Source organism: Phalacrocorax carbo, chromosome 1 (assembly GCF_963921805.1).
Source record: "Phalacrocorax carbo chromosome 1, bPhaCar2.1, whole genome shotgun sequence".
In the NCBI taxonomy this organism is placed as follows: domain Eukaryota; kingdom Metazoa; phylum Chordata; class Aves; order Suliformes; family Phalacrocoracidae; genus Phalacrocorax; species Phalacrocorax carbo.
Window position 1 is genome coordinate 16,076,703 of NC_087513.1, and position 16,635 is coordinate 16,093,337.

General features: G+C 39.6%; 1 protein-coding gene across 1 annotated transcript in view; it reads left to right on the forward strand.

Moving 5' to 3' along the window:
* The window catches only part of PRKAR2B (protein kinase cAMP-dependent type II regulatory subunit beta), a 94,536-nt gene that overhangs the window by 61,314 nt on the left and 16,587 nt on the right, over positions 1-16,635 (forward strand). Inside the window, exons 3-4 of the mRNA XM_064444926.1 lie at positions 9,874-9,926; positions 11,062-11,145. Of these exons, the coding sequence (XP_064300996.1) occupies positions 9,874-9,926; positions 11,062-11,145 (137 nt within the window). The remainder of the gene's footprint in view (positions 1-9,873; positions 9,927-11,061; positions 11,146-16,635) is intronic.

A 16,635-nucleotide genomic window follows, 5' to 3' on the forward strand; every position in this document is an offset into this window, starting at 1 on the left:
TGCTTGGCTGTTTTACCTGGTGACCTGCTGGCAGAACTGAGATCTCTTGTTCATTTTCCCATGTTGAATTCTGTTTCTTATGCTCTTTTCATTCTACTCCTACTTTTCCAAGAGCTCCTTTACACAGCATAGGTGCCCCCCCTCCTCCCGTACATTAAAGTGCCTTGGACAAGAGTGTCTCTTTCACCTCTTCCCTTTCTGTATGTCCTTACTTAACTTATTGTGGTGGGTTGACCCTGGCTGGACACCAAGTGCCTACAAAAGCCACGCTATCACTCCCCTCCTCAGCTGGGCAGGGAGAGAAAATATAACAAAAGGCTTGTGGGTCAAGGTAAGGACAGGGAGAGATCATCCAGCAAATACTGTCATGAGCAAAACAGACTCAACTTGGAAAAATGAACTTAATTTATTATCAATCAAATCAAGGTAGGGTAATAAGAAATTAAAACAAACAAACAAACAAACAAAATCTTAAAAACACCTTCCCCCCACTTCTCCCTTCTTCCCAGGCTCAACTTCACTCCTGATTTGCTCCATCTCCTCCCCGCCCCTGAGCAGCACAGCAGGATGGGAAATGGGGGTTGTGGTCAGTTCATCACATGTTGTCTCTGCTGCTGCTTCCTCCTCACGCTCTTCCCCTGCTCCAGTGTGGGGTCTCTCCTATGGGAGACAGTCCTCCACAAACTTCTCCAACATGAGTCCTTCCCATGGGCTGCAGTTCTTCACAAACTGCTCCAGCACAGGTCCCCCACAGGGTCACAAGTCCTGCCAGCAAACCTGCTCCAGCATGGGCTCCTCTCTCCACTGGGCCACAGGTCCTGCCAGGAACCTGCTACAGCCTGGTCTTCCCATGGGGTCCCAGACTCCTTCGGGCCCATCCACTGCTCCGGCGTGGGGTCCTCCACAGGCTGCAGGTGGTATCTGCTCCACCATAACCTCCATGGGATGCAGGGGACAGCCTGCCTCACCATGGTCTTCACCAGGGGCTGCAGGGGAATCTCTGCTCTGGTGCCTGGAGCACCCTGTCCCCCTCCTTCTTCACTGACCTTGGTGTCTGCAGAGTTGTTTCTCTCACATATTCTTACTCCTCTCTCCCAGCTGCTGTTGCAGAGCCATTTTTTCCTCATCTTAAAATTGGTATCCCAGAGGTGCTACCACAGTCACTGATGGGCTCAGCCTTGGCCAGCAGCGGGTCTGTCTTAGAGCTGGCTGGTGTTGGCTCTATGGGACATGGGGGAAGCTTTTGGCATGTTGTCGCTGAAGCCACGCCTGCAGCTGCCCCGCTACCAAAACCTTGCCACACAGACCCAACCACATACTTACTTCTATGATTTTAGCATTTTCTTTCTTTGCATATAATTCCAAGTTCTTTCTACCCACCCTGTCCTATGTCTGACTGATTCTTACATCTCACCTTCGATGTTTTATCATAACTCCAAAATGTTACTACTTTCTTTTCTGGTGGTTTTCTCTACTTGTATTTCTCCCCCCCCCCCCCCCCCCCTTTTCTTTTTTTGTTGTTCTGTTGCATTAATAGTTTCATGTTCTACTCTGCTAGGTTTGTAAATTCAGTGGTGTCTTTCTGCACACATCTTTCATGTTTAACCCATCATTAAAAATAATTCTTTTTAATAATTAAGCCCCAAATACACACATTTCATTTAACAACCAAAACTAATGCCTCCTTTTCAGATATTTTACAAGATTGAGGGCAAGACATAAGTGGACAAACCAAAGGAGCCATTAAAAGAGATAAATGGGTAACAAATTCATTTGAATGTCTATTTCTGTTTTCTTTTAAGGTATTCAATATATATAATTTTGTCATCAAGTTTGAAAAATTTGGGTATGGTATTTTTTCAAGAAGTGGCTAAGTATGCTTTTGACCACTTAAATATGTCTTCAGATGTATTGGAACTCATCTCAGTAGTTTCTTGTTGAAGTTTACATAGTTCAGTAAAAATCCACAGCAACTATTTTATCATTTTTGGCTCTCTTACATGAAACCTGACGTGATGTACAGTATAAATTACAAACATTGTCAGACTGGACAGATAATTAATTTTGGGTAAATACAAGATGCCATTGTGGTTTACTGCATTACATATAGTTTTCTTAAACTGTACTACTACGTTACTAGTTTAAAAATGCAAATATGTACATCTCAGGATGTAGGCTCTGGAGGTGAACAGTCATAGCTTCAATTTTTAAAATGTTTGTAGCAAATCAGGTTTCAAAGCTGTTTAGTATTTGAAATACATTTAGAATCCTGAAAATTATTTTCATGTAAAATAGCATTAAATCTGATTGTATACAGCAGATAGAGTTGGCAAAAAGATTAGGTTGCATTGTTCAGCATATGTTTTCTTAATTGCTGTAATTTATATTCGCTCACTTTCTATGTAGGGGATGAGTTTTCTAGTGGGAAAATAACCTACACACTCTCTGAGATCTTCCTGATGCTGACTTTTCAATAAGAAAAAAAAAAAAAGAATCTGTAGTTGATGGCTATGAAGCACTAAATAAGGGAGGAAGAGCTGTTCTGTTTTTATCCTGTAGTATTAGCCAATATAAAGTTGAAATGTATGCAAAGAGCTCTGTGTCTGCTCAGACTTTGTCAAATATGTGTGCATATTTCAGATATGTCCCAAATAACACACTGTAGCATTGTGAACTGCTTGGACTCTTATGAGAATGGGAACAGAAGGTTATACAAGTCAACATCAGAGTACAGTATGTTGCTATACATTATGCTATTCTATATGCTATATTGGGAAAGCTTATAAAGTAGTACAGTACATGGTATATACTGGCAAACTCTTCCAGTGGAAGTGCATCTTGCTCCTCTAATGATTTTATTGTTTAATAACTACCTGCAGTGTTCTGGACGCTGTAATGTGTGTTTGTGTGGGTTTTCTCTAGCCAGCCAGGTGAAGTCAAGCACTTCCTGAGAAGCCAAGCAAAACTGTCTCCTACTGTCAGCCAGAAGCCTGGTTGTTTTTTTAGCTCCATCTTGACAAATTACACAATTATGGAAAGAACTGAAATAGGACTAGAAAGAGGACTGAGTAGTATATAAGACCGTAGGGACTTAAAGCCCCTTTCTAGTTCCCTATTTAAAAATAGGGAAGTCTCTTCAGCTACTTGTGGTGAAGTTTGAACATGCTGTTTCTGTGAAGGAGCCTATTTAGTGATTCAAATCCCTATAATTTCAGGGAAGAGCGCGCATCTTTGACCCAGCGATGAGCATGCTAGCTGTGATGCAGAGTGCTTTGGCCTCTGGAGTACAGGAAGGGTACTGCAGTCTAACACATCACAATTTTCACTGTTATATACCAAATAATATTAAGGAACTTGTGCAAAGGTGCCCACGCATGAATAACTCAACTGGGATAAGGTTATCCAAAATGTCTTGTGTGGGCCATTGTGTTTCTTCCAATGGGCTTTCACAGTGTTCAGTACAATCTTGATTAAATCCCTGCTTTGGTGTGAGGATTGGTGAAATATGAATAAACTCCATGTGGACTATTGAACAGAGAATCCTTGGGAGGTTCTATGACTCACTGCTGGCATGGACCTCATTCAAGATGCTGCATGTTATATTAGGCACTTCATGTTACTTAGAAATGCTGGAGGAAATATCCTGAAGTTTGACTCATTAGAAATAGCATTGGTGGCATATGGACAAGAGAAAATACTGTAGAAAAGTTGATTGTGTGAGTGTTGGATTTCTTGCAAGCATGTAGTGCAGGCTGAGCAAGATCTTCCGACTCTGGCAAAAGCTTTTGCCATTGAGCTGCATCGCTGAGCACAGACCTGGTGTTTGGTATGTGTTCATGACTATCAGACAATCTTTGGAGAATTTCAGTCCATGCACTGAAAGCAAGAGTAGATAACTGTCCTTCATGAGCAGCTGATCTTCAGACTGTCTTGGCAGTGCTCCCAGGACTCCGATTCAGTCACTGCCTAATGAACTGAAGGCCATCTTCCTGATAATTAAGAGCCTGGATTTTATCCAAGCTTTGTATTTTTAGGCTGCTGTCCTGAGCATTTAGTGATTTGTGTTAGGTAGCACACCACTCAAAAGTCACTATCCCATAAGTCTGGAAGATTGGAGGGGAATTTCTTCAATTTTTATTTTGTTCCATGTGTGGAAATCTCAAGAATGTTCATGTGTCTGATTGCCAGGCCTTTTTTCTGAGCATACATATTTTTATTCCGGATTGGATAAATTTGTAATGTAAATGCTCTATGTCTAAAATTGTAATAACACAGAATTGCAAGGTATCAGGCATTCTGTCTATTCTCATAAATATGCCTAGATAAAGTTTCAGTTTATTGACCCTATCAGGCGTAGGCGTTTCACAGATGCCTTCTTTTTAACGGTATCACGGGGAATGATAGCCCCAGCGATTATGCTTTGTTCCAAATTAGCTTGTGTTTAAAGTAAATTTAACTGCTTGAAATAGTCTCAGGGTTTTGCACAAATGGTGGTTCTCGGCAGCAGAGTCAGTTGGTATTGCCTTATTATACCATGCATGGAATCAGATAAAATTTATCTTGTATTGTGTGCGCTCAGAGGAGAAAATTGATTTCCTTTCTCTGGGTTGTTCTTCAGTCCATATGTTTACTTACAGCTCTTCAATTTCATCTTCCATGCGGCCCAGTCAAAACCAGGTCTAGAAATAATTTGGGACATGATAGTTACAAGCATCAGAGACCATGACAAGTTATTTCTCATTGCTGCCACCGCACAGGGTTGCTTTTGCTTAAATAAAAAGTATTTATGAAATTGGGATTTTGGGGCACAGGTCTCTCTTTCTAGTTCCTCCTGCAGTGGTAGGAACTGGTGAGATGTTAAAAAATTGGTTTCTGTGTCAGAAACTTTGGAGGTCCAGTAGTATTTGTGGTATAGTTTGGACCTACCACCTGCTGTGCAAGGAGTCCCTGTGCACCATGTTTCTAATATGTGTTTAGTAGATGAAGTATGTCCTGACAAAATACAAAAAAATCTCATGCTGCCATTAAGTCACCTTAGCATTTTCATACAGCTAAACCAAGGAAGTGACATTCTTGCTGTATGAGGACATAGCAGTCATAGTTAGGGATATTTGTAGGGATTCATGGCTTGCTGACGTAGCTACAGTGGCTAGAGATGGTCTGTTTTCATGCTCCAGCCTGATAGTGATGCTGGCAAAACTGTAGTCTTGATTTGCCCTAAATGGGATGAAGAAACATTTCCACAGCCCTTTTTCTCTTGTAAAATTCTTTGTAATATGCTTTATGACTTAGGGGTTCTGTGTTTTGGAAAGGGCACATGCATATTGATTGGTTTTCCTGCCATGTTTTGAATGTAATACATTATTATATATGAATTTTTATTCATTTCATTATTGATAGCTTATTTCCTGACACATCAAAGGAATAGATAGAACACAACTAACACTTTTTATGATCTTACAATTCCTGACTGTATGTTAATTTTAATTTCAGCATTAATTCATATCTGAAGTGACTGTATTTCTGGTTTTGAGTATAAAACATATTTACTAAGTGAAAATCAAAAAATTGACTTTACTTGGAGTGGTGAGTTAGAAATTGTAAAAGCTTACCTCTTCTTGCTGACAAAGCAATCCATCTAGATTTGTGTGCAGTTTTCAGTGCATGTACATTTTAATAACGTACTGCCTTTGACAATTCAGATTTTTCCTACAAGTACTTTGCATTGATGTATTTGGGCTTGTTTGTGTCCATCTCGGGGAATTATATGTGAAATGTAACCCTCAGCTGGAAAAACTGAATAAAAATAGTTTCACTTAGTTGAGCATGGCAACCAATGGAGGAATACAAACACTGTACATATCACTATTTTTTTTTAATGCCATAATTATGCATGGGATGAAATAGGTCACTAAGACCAGTATTAGGACTGCTTTTTGAGCAGTGATGAGTATTGCATTCCTCAGTGACACGTAGTGAAATGCGGCAGGGCATTTGTGCATGATAAAGTCACCCTGTACTGTGTGGAATGAACTGGACAGGTAGAAAAACAAAATGCTGAACACTATTGCTGGTTGCTGAGTATTGCAGCAACCAGCAGTGGAACGGTTCAGAATAATTAATGTCTGTGGTGCCAGTCAAGCCTTAGACAAAAGAGGTGGGGACCACAGACTGTCTCCCTGGAATATATGAAATTAATAAAGAAGGTGTGCTATTGCATGAGCAAACTGTCGTCATCATCAGATTATGAATTTCTTTGTTTTCCAAGAAATATGGACTAAAGGGAGAAGTAGGGCTCCAGTCTTGCAGCTTGCGTTATAACTTACAGGGCTCATCTCAAGAGGGATAGGATTTATCTCAACCAATTAGTCACATTTTTTCATTAATCTCATCTTAATCTGGACATGTTATACAGGTCAGGTGAATCACTTTGTGCCGGTTTCTCTCCGTTGACTGTAATTGGAATCCAGATGACTTCTGCAGATGTGGATGTCTACAGAAGAGGCATCTCATTTAGTTCTAAAAGTTTTATGTCGTTGGGATTCTCATGTGCCAAACCCCAGTGTTCATGTTGTAAGATTCAGTGGACCATAGTAATGTCAGAGACTATATTTCAAGAACAGAAGTAAAATGTATTGAGTTTTTCCATGAGAGACCTAGTGGTATGCACTTAGAAATGAGAATACTGTAAAGTCTAAGACAAGCTACTGAAACAAACAATGAAGGAAAGGAGAATCTGTCACAGCATTGGTATAATCTTTAAGTTGTGATCCTAATGAAAGATGCATCCTTGATTATGGCAAAAAGATAAGACAAGGCGAAATAAGTACAGAATTGTAACCAGAAAAGTAAGTTTCTCATCACGGATTATAAATCATTTTAACATTTGAGCAGATGGGCTATAGCCATGAGAAACTGCAGTTCTCAAATAGATTGTCTGTGAGCAGTGATAAAGAAGAAATATTTAATGAGGGCACCCACTGAAAATAGTTGATGAGACTGACTGAAATGAGCTTCTAGCAGAGAAGAGTGAAGGCAGAGCAGAGACATTAGATGACACAGAAGACCTCAGGAACAGTCTCTCTTTCTGGACTGATCCTGCTTTAGGCTATGTGAAAGGGACTGATAATTCAGCATGGGCATGGATGAGGCTAAATTAAGTTTCTTTTGTGTGGTCTGAAAGGCTGTTAAATGTTCAGCCAGGCTCTCTGAGACCTGTCAATTCTGGGGTAACAACATCAAAGCTATTAAATGAAATTCCTGGTTTGTATAATTTTTTTCATGTAGAGGTCTTATCAGAGGTAAAGGACAGGATGAACTGTACCTCGGGTTGAGACAGACTATTCATACACGCAGCAGCATGCTGTACTGTAATATAGATTTGTTGACTCCTATGTACACAAACATGTACTAGGGCACAGAGGCTGATAGCAGCTGAAACGAAGTAGTGATTTACATTGCGATGGGTAATGGCGCTTACTTGGCGTGTTGTTGTTATTGCTATTTAAATAAAATCCCCTAAAGTTTATTTCAGACAAGACTAAAGTAAATATAGTACCATAAAACAATGTTTTTGCAAAGGACTTTGGACCAAATTTTGAAATGTTGGGAAAAGCAATCAAAGGGGAACCTGTTCTATTTGATACCAAGTCTAAGGGAGAAACTGTTCAAGAATAGGGAGGGAAAAGGCAGCTTGAGTGAGAATTACCCTGGGATGACAGAGCTCACCTTTCAGGAAGGGAAAGAGGGTGAGTAAAAGAATCAGAACAGGTTTCAAGGAGATATGAGAGGACTGTGGGCATAATCTCTTCAGAAGGGAGTCTGGAGAAAAGCAGTTAAAGGAATTGGCTGTTCCTCAAAGAAAAAAATATAAAGAGAAAGAATGCAAACTGAGGCCGCACAGGAGAAGGACAAAAGCGCAGTAAAATAAATCTGTCTAAAATATAAGCACCTCATTTATATGAAGCACAAGAAGGAACTATGTAGAAAATTAAAACTAGTTTGGATTATTCAGAGCAAGTGCAAAAGAACAGCAAAACATATAGAGAAAAAAATCAAAGGCGGCAATGACAAAAAATGCAAACAAGAAAAGACTGCACAAGAAAGAACATGACGAGTAACAGAAATTGTTCTAGAAGTATATTTCTGGTAAGAGCATGTTCCAGGAAAGTGTTGCTCCACTGTTTAACAGATGCACATGAGTCTTCACTAGTGGTATTACGAGCAAATGGAAAACTCAGCCTAGAATAGAGAAAGGACAAATCAGAGAATACTCTAGGTGTTCCCAGGTTAGCTGTGCCTGAGGCACTCTACACTTGGAAACTGTAAGAATTGGCTAAATCAGTCTCAGCGTGTTAGCAATTACCATTGAGAATCTGAAGAAGAAAAATAAGAGAGTGTGGAAAGAACAGAAAAGTAGAAAAACTGATCCTTAAAAGGGTGGGAGAGCTATGGAGGGACGAGGCATATCACAGATTTACAGATCATTTTTGTTCCTAGAGAAATTACAGATGAATATTCAAATATTTTCTAAGTATCTGGAGGAAAGCAACAAACAGCAATCAGCATGGGCTTATTGGAACTATCTAATACCCTATAAGGAGTTGGTTAAAACTTGTGGTTAAAAGAGAAGGAGCAGATGTCCTACATTTCCACTTCAGTAAACTTCTAATGCTGTCTTGCAAGACTCCCCTATAAACAAGCTAGGGAACATCAAGCAGTCTCTTAATGTAAGTTGCATGGGATATAGCTGCAAAACGGGTTGGATACAGTAACCACCAAGCAGCTACTGTGCTTTCACTGTCATGTGTATCTTCCACAAGAGTTTATTTTAGACACACTTCTGCTTTTTCAGTAATAATCTGGATTATGTATTAGAGAGTATGCTTATTAAATTTGTAGTCGTCACAAGGTTGAGAATGGATTGGAAGGATGCCAGAGAACAGGATTAGAATTGAAAAGGATCCTGACACATTGGAGAAATGGCTATTTAATAGGTGTAAGTGCATGGTACTTCTGCTTAGGCAGAATAGCTGTATACAGGATACAGGACAGGTGGTTAAGCAGTGGGTTTTGAAAATGATCCGTAAGTCATGAATGTTAGATGAGTAAACATAATCAAGCAGTTGTGAAAAAGGTATGGATGAAAAAGATATATAGCCTGCAAAATGTATGGAGTAATTAATTAATCCATTGTACTCAGTACTTTGCTCAGCTCAAATACTGGTCCAGTTTTGAGCATTGCACTTCAGTAAAGATAGGGCTAATAGGAGGGAGTTCAGAGAATGGCAATGAGGATAGTTAGAGATCTGAAAAACATGCCACTTAAAGGAAAAATTGAAGAACCAGAATTATTTACCCTAAAAAGTAAAAGATAGGAGAGAAAAGTTTTCAAGTATGCAACCCCCACCCGCAAATCAACCAACGACAAAAAAAAAAACCAAACAAAAACCACCAAACCCCAAAATCCCAAACCACCTTGAACTTACACAGATGAAGGGGATGATCTGATCTCTGCGTCCAGTATGGATAGCTTAAATTCTAACAAGAAAGAATTACTTTAGGCATCAGAAAAAAAAATCAGATAGTAAGGTAAGATCACTTAGAACAAGTTGGGTGAGAAATTTATAAGCATATTAGAGGTCTTTTAAAACACAGAAGTCATGTTCAAAAATTATACAAGTGTAGCTTTGTTTTACTGGCAGTTTGGAGATGACCTGCTGTGGACCCTATCAGCAGTATCTTCAGTGATTCTCTGTTGAGTGTGTTAAATTACTGCATATTATTACTGTGCCACATGATGCAGTTTCTGTTCTGTAAATCTTGTGAAACATCATTGTACTTTGAATTAAGACTGTACTTACTTTATTTCAGTGTGTGCAGAAGCTTACAATCCGGATGAGGAAGAGGACGACGCAGAATCTAGGGTATTTAATGCTTTGAGTAAAATACTTTTTTTGAGTTCTCGGGCATTAAATTTAGGAAGAAAAGTGTAACCAGCATTACCATTCCTTTCCAAAAGCATCCTTATTATAACATACTTTAATAATCTCTTGGGTTTTCATGTTAAAGGAACATGTAAAAATTCTCTGCAATAGTCATTCAGGTAGGACCTGAAGAGAGTATTATTCTAAATTACCACACCTTTGATACATGATCTATTATTGAAACATTTTTGTGCAATGATATGTGCCCAGAGAGTGCCTGCTCCTGAACGTACTTATTTGGTACCCTTATAATCTCGCATTAGTTTCCTCAATATTCTAGTATTTTTCATAAGGCAGAAGGTAAATTATAAAATTGCTAAGATTTTCAGATGTACAATGCAGTAACTGGTGACGTATATTTATTTCTTTCGCTTACATCACTGTTCTAAAGATTTACTTAGCTTTTAATATGAAATAGTGTGTGTCTTTTAAGATAAGTTTAAGTGTTTGTATTCTACCTAATTTCTCACTTGTGCAACTGTCAAAAAGGTCATCCTATAGTATCACAGCTTTGAAATCTAGCATACCTTTTTAAGCATATGAGTTGAATCAGCAACTTGATTGATATGTTAACCAGACATCAGCAATATAGTAAATCTCTGGTTCACTTGGATAGTGTCAAGTCTGTTATTGACTCTGTGAAACTTTTTATATAAATTTAACCCAAATACTCTTTCACAAAATATTCTTTGGGAAGTAGTCATGGCAAATGGCTAAATGTAACACTGGTGCTTTTTGAAAAACATGCGTACTCCAAATAGGATTAGAGAGTAGTAGAGTAATGTTTATGCAGCAATAGTTGAGATAAAGGTATCCAGAATGTTTGCAGAGATGAACTGTATTCTACAAATGTAAAGATCTTGTTACTTTAAATACAGCAGTGCTTCATTTGCTAATGCTATGGTGATATAATGTCGTTATTGCGTGTTTATTTAAATCCTGAAGGTTTTGAAACGAAAGTGTTATGAAGAATGGCCAAAATATTGTGTGAAATGCTTAGCTGAATTAGCTCAGTCCTTCAGCTAGTGCTGCTGTATGATAACCACTCTAAAGGTTTTTCTTTTATATCCCTCAGATTATTCACCCTAAAACAGATGATCAAAGAAACAGACTGCAGGAAGCGTGCAAGGACATTCTTCTTTTTAAGAACCTAGATCCGGTAAGAGATTCTTTGTAATGAACAACACTTAGGATTTTACATTTACGGATTTTACTTTTGTAAGCTCTTATATATGGTTTCTTGACCATTTGATAAACGCTAGAAATGCCTTTTTAATAACTGATACTTCTTATATATAGAGAGCCTTTTGTTCACCACCATGAATTATAGTCTTGAAGTATATTAATATGAATGTATAAGTGAATGTGATTGTAAAGTATTGTATTTTCTTATTTTAAATCTTCTGCTGTATGTTGATGTTCATAAACTCATCAGTTAATTGGAACATTTAAGTTGTTTATACTAGTTACTTTTTATCATCCAAAAGTGTGCTGAGTGCTCCATCAAAACCTAAAATTACCCCCAAAGCTTAGAGTTTAGCTAGAGATGTAATTGAACAAGCAAGTTGTGAAATAGAGGGAAAGAGAAAGGCAATAGTGAGGTTTTAAATTATTATTTCACTTAATACAGGTACTGTAAAAACACTACAGATAATTTTCTTCTGTGCAGATAATTTCCTTCTATTGCCTATAAAAACAATTACGGGCTTTTAAGAAAGCTTAAATGCAGTGAATGAGTGATCTGGATCAGACAAAGGTGATAATGCTACCAAAAAGCACAGGGTTGTTTAAGGGAAAAGGTGAGTGTTTCATTCAAAACATGCATAGTGAGGTTGCGATGACTCACAGCACACCAAATGCTTTCTCAAGAGAATTGATTCAGTGCTGTCAGGGTAGGGAGCATGGGGGAAAGGGAAATAATTATGTACAGTTTTAAGCATGAGAACAAAAAGTTTTAAATTTGATTCAAGAGGGAGCTAATGGAAAGACCAGTCTGCAGCTGTTTGGAAGTCAGGTGCTGTTACAGAGAATGCATGTTAATTCGTGCTGCAGGTTTCCAGCTCCTGATTTTGTCTACACAAAGGCTGAGCCCTGGCCCTGGGTACCTGTTCCCAGAGTGGCCTTGAGGAGTGGTGAGCCACAGACCCCCAGCTTTGCAGAATCCTGGAGTTAAGGCTGTAAGAGGGTATGAAAAGTCTCAATGTACATGCTAATATGTGTGCATTCATTGGACACTTGGGATCCTGACACAGATTTCCTAAGTAACTTGTTCATGCTGTCTGTTTAATGGGCAGACCCCTCTTAGTCTCTGAGCATTTCTGCCATGAGCCCTGTGACCCAACAGATTATCTTGTGCTCCTAGAATCTGCCGTGATGTTAATTTTGAGCTACTGCTTTCCTGATTCTAGCTTTACACTGTTTATTGGTAGTATCTGCTTATAGTGTCCATCCTCTGGATGAGATCTGCTTTCCCCTCCAGTGAGAACTAGATCTTTTGTCTAAATAGTTGTCAGTCACTTGATCTGCAGGACAGGGATCTATTGGCTTTGTATCAGCTATATTGTAATGCTGTGTAGACATAGAGCATTAAACTGTTCCAGTGTGGGCACTTGATGTAACTCTTCCAAGGAATAGTGAGGGATCACTTCCCCTGTTTGTGGAGGTCTTCTCAGGACTGTGGTGCTGTCTCAATACCATACCCCATGATGTTTTGAATTCCTGTTTTAATTTTTGCTTCTGAATCAGTTACTTGTAATTGCTAATAGTTCCCACAGTCTGTTCCAGGTGTTTAGCAGAAGACTTCTTAGCTGAGTCCTCCCCTTGTGGAGCTTTGCAATCCAAACCCTTTAAATCTGCTCCTGGGATCTCCCAAGTCTTGTTTACCCCCCTGTGCTCAGATTGTCCAGTGAATTAAGAACACTTCCTTCTGCTTTAAATCCTTCACAGACAGCATTCTGGAAAGTTGAATAAGATAATTCCCATAAAAGAGTTTTTCATTATAATAACTTTATTCGTAAAAGGCATTGGAAAGCTACTGAGCTCTGAAGACATCCAGGGTATTAAAATGTAGCTTTCTTCAGTCTGACTTGCTCCTTCTGTGGAGCTGAGATCTGTAGTCCCCAGGGGACTTCTCCTACTCCTCCTTGTTCTGCTGCTAGGCAGTGACTCAAGAGCTCTGCCACTGTAGTTGCAGTAATTTAAATGTTTCTATCCCCGCTCTTTCCTCACCTCTGCTTCTCTACCCTGCAGCAGAAGCACACATGGTGCTAGCTGCTGCAGTTCACTCTCTGGTGTATTGGCGAGAAAACTCCTCCATCGTGGAGAGACAGAATATCTTCAGCTGCTGAAGCTGTCTCCGGAACAAAAGTCAAGCTGTGTATCAGTGGTGTCTCCCACTGGGTTTTTTGTGTGTTTTTGTTTGGGTTTGGGTGGTTGTTTTTTTTTTTTTCTTGCATTGACAGCCTCTTTCGTCTATACTTTTGTGTATGAAAAACATTGTTTCAGAGGTCAGTGAGTTGGAGGGGAAGAGACAATATAAAGTGCTTAACGGCCTTTCCCTGATGGCCTTTTAGCAAGGTGTGAAACACCAATCCTAGATAGGACACCACTCTACAGTATAACGTCTTATGGCATGATCAGAATTGTGTCCGTACATGATGCTAAATGGAGTCCACATTTTCTTAAAACTTTATCCCACCCTAACACACTATGTTTAAATTTGAATGGAAGAATAAGATAAGGGTATCATTAAAGCAGAAGGAAAAGCTGCAGTAGTTAGGAGGTGACTTACAGTACTGCTCAGCATTTTGAGTCCATCTGAACAGACAAGAGCTTTCACATAAAAGTCAAAAACAGCAGAACCATTTGAATGTGAGACTAAATGAGAGGAGAAAAAGATAACCTTCAGACTTTGAGACAATCTCGGACTTTCTAAACACACACAACGCTGTCTTGAGCCTGCACTTACCTGATAGCAGTGTTTGAATATCAGATCGGTAAACTTCTGGAGAAGTATTTATAAATATAAATATTGCACATATTGGCTCTGATTGAAAATATGGCATAGTATAGAGGAACACCAGCTCTGGTACAATTCCCTGCGCAGCACGCGATGTTTTAAAGGCCAACTCTTACAAATTCCTGAAAGTCTTTGAAGTTACTTGACTTTTCTTGAAACTTTGTTTAACTTTGTGGATTGATGAGGATGTGACTGGTCAACGAATATCAGTTCAGCAAGGCATTCCTGAGTTAACTCCGTTAAATAAGAAGTACTTTTAAAGAACTGATATGTTAGCATTCGTTTCACCTTTCTGGGGGCTTAATCACTTCCACTCTGGTTACTGTCATTCAGTACCAGTTTTAGCTAGTGCATAACAGTACTGAAAAAATTACTTGAAGAGAAGAATATGGATTGAAACACGCATGCGCAACAAGATGAGGGGAAGAGGTTTTTGCAGAGCTCTTTGGCTACTTTTTGGAGGACCAGATCAGGAAAGAATGAAGATAAATTCCAGGAGCAGAACTGTGTGGATGAGTGAATTAGAAGAGAGAAAGGTACATTCAGATGTTCATTTTCCTCTCCCCATGCTATTATCATAGAATCATAGAATCATTTAGGTTGGAAAAGACCCTTAAGATCATTGAGTCCAACTGCTAACCTATCACTGCCAAGGCCACCACTAAACCATATCCTCAAGCACCACTCCTACCCTTCTTTTAAATACCTCCAGGGATGGAGACTCCACCACCTCCCTGGGCAGCCTGTTCCAATGCCTGACAACCCTTTTGGTGAAGAAGTTTTTCCCAATATCCAATCTAAACTTCCCCTGGCGCAGCTTGAGGCCGTTTCCTCTCATCCTATCGCTTGTTACTAGGGAGAAAAGACTGACCCCCTCCTCGGTACAACCTCCTTTCAGGTAGTTGTAGTTGTAACTTCTGTTAGATTAACTCATTCCTCTTCTAAAGCACCTCATTCTGTTCTTCCTACGAAAACTTCTTCCTATTAGACTGCAGTATTATTTATCATTCTTCTCGATTGCCTGCCACACCATTGCCAGAAAGCCTAATATCACTTCTGTTCTCCCAGGATTGCCATGGTGTGCCAGGCTGCTTGCTCTGTGTGCATGCACAAAGCCTGTTACCACACCTTCTCCTTCATGCTCCAGATGCTGAAGGTTACTGGCAGTGGGATCAGAAGCTGCATGCCCTCTTTCCCTTCCACTTTCACTTTGTATAAGCCAGCAAGGAGAAAACAAGATGATGACCAGATGCATCAGGCCATTACTGAGGATAAGACCCAAGTTGCTATTATTGGAATTTGTTTAGCCTAACAACTGTTTTATCACTGGGAGGAATAGCAGCAGCAGCAGCTCATCTAGTGGCTAATGCAGCCTTCTACACTTCCTCTTTACATTGCAATTCAGAGAAGTTACTCTTTTGGTTTTGTTTTTTAAGAGGAATCTTCACTGAGTCTGATTATAAACAAGCTATTTCATTTGGCTGTTATGGCCCATAGGCAAGCAGTTAAAAAACCTGGTGAACCTATTGTCAGAGTAACAGGGTGGCTCAAGGGACAGGTACCATCAAAGCTGTGCTGCACCCTTGCACTTGAAGTTTGAATCCTTTCTTTCACAAAAATTCACAAGCAGTGTTAGATGATCTATTCTCTTTCAGGGAAATTCTACTTTGAAGAGCTTTGCCCTGCTAATGCTTGTAGAGAATATTTCAAATAGTTCTTGACCCTTTTCTAAAAGGTAATAAATGATACATATTCTTCACAAATATGCAAGAGCAATTTCTGGGCATATTGCCATTTGTGCACCTGGGGAATTACTATAAGAGAGCATAATATTGACTAATCAATTAGAACTTATTCACTCGAAGATGAAAGAAAGCATAATGCAACTGTGTTTTATGAATAGTGGACTCTTATACTTAAGGCCAAAGCATTCCTTGAAAAGTGCTACTAACAGAAGAATCTCATGATGCTTTTACATTCTTAAAAATTTTGGTGAAGAATTAGGGCTACAGATGTTGGAGCAATTAATGGGAATACTTGTATATGAGTGAGCCCAGAATGTCTGGACATGTTAATACTCTGCCCTCTTAGGCGGCACAAAACTCTTTGCAGTCTAACGGGTTCCCAAAAAAATAGAACTGCGCTTAATCCTCTGGTTTTTTCCTAACGCAAAATTAGTACTTACATCAGATCTAGCAAACGGGGATTCTCTCCACCTTGCCTATTGTATCAGGAATAGTGTGGCCAGCAGGTGTTGGGATGGTCCTGATGTACTCGGCACTGGTGAGGCCATACCTTGAATACTGTGTTCAGTTTTGGGCCTCTCAGTACAAGAGGGACATTGAGTTGCTGGAGCGTGTCCAAAGAAGGGCAACAAAGCTGGTGAAGGATCTGGAGAGCAGGTCTTTTGAGGAGCAGCTGAGGGAACTGGGGTTGTTTAGTTTGGAGGAGGCTGAGGGGAGACCTTATTGCTCTCTATAACTACCTGAAAGGAGGTTGTAGTGAGGTGGGTGTTGGTCTCTTGTCCGAAGTTACTAGTGATAGGCTGAGAGGAAACGGCTTCAAGTTTTGCCAGGGGAGGTTTAGATTGGATATTAGAAAAATTTCTTTACCGAAAGGGTTGTCAGGCAT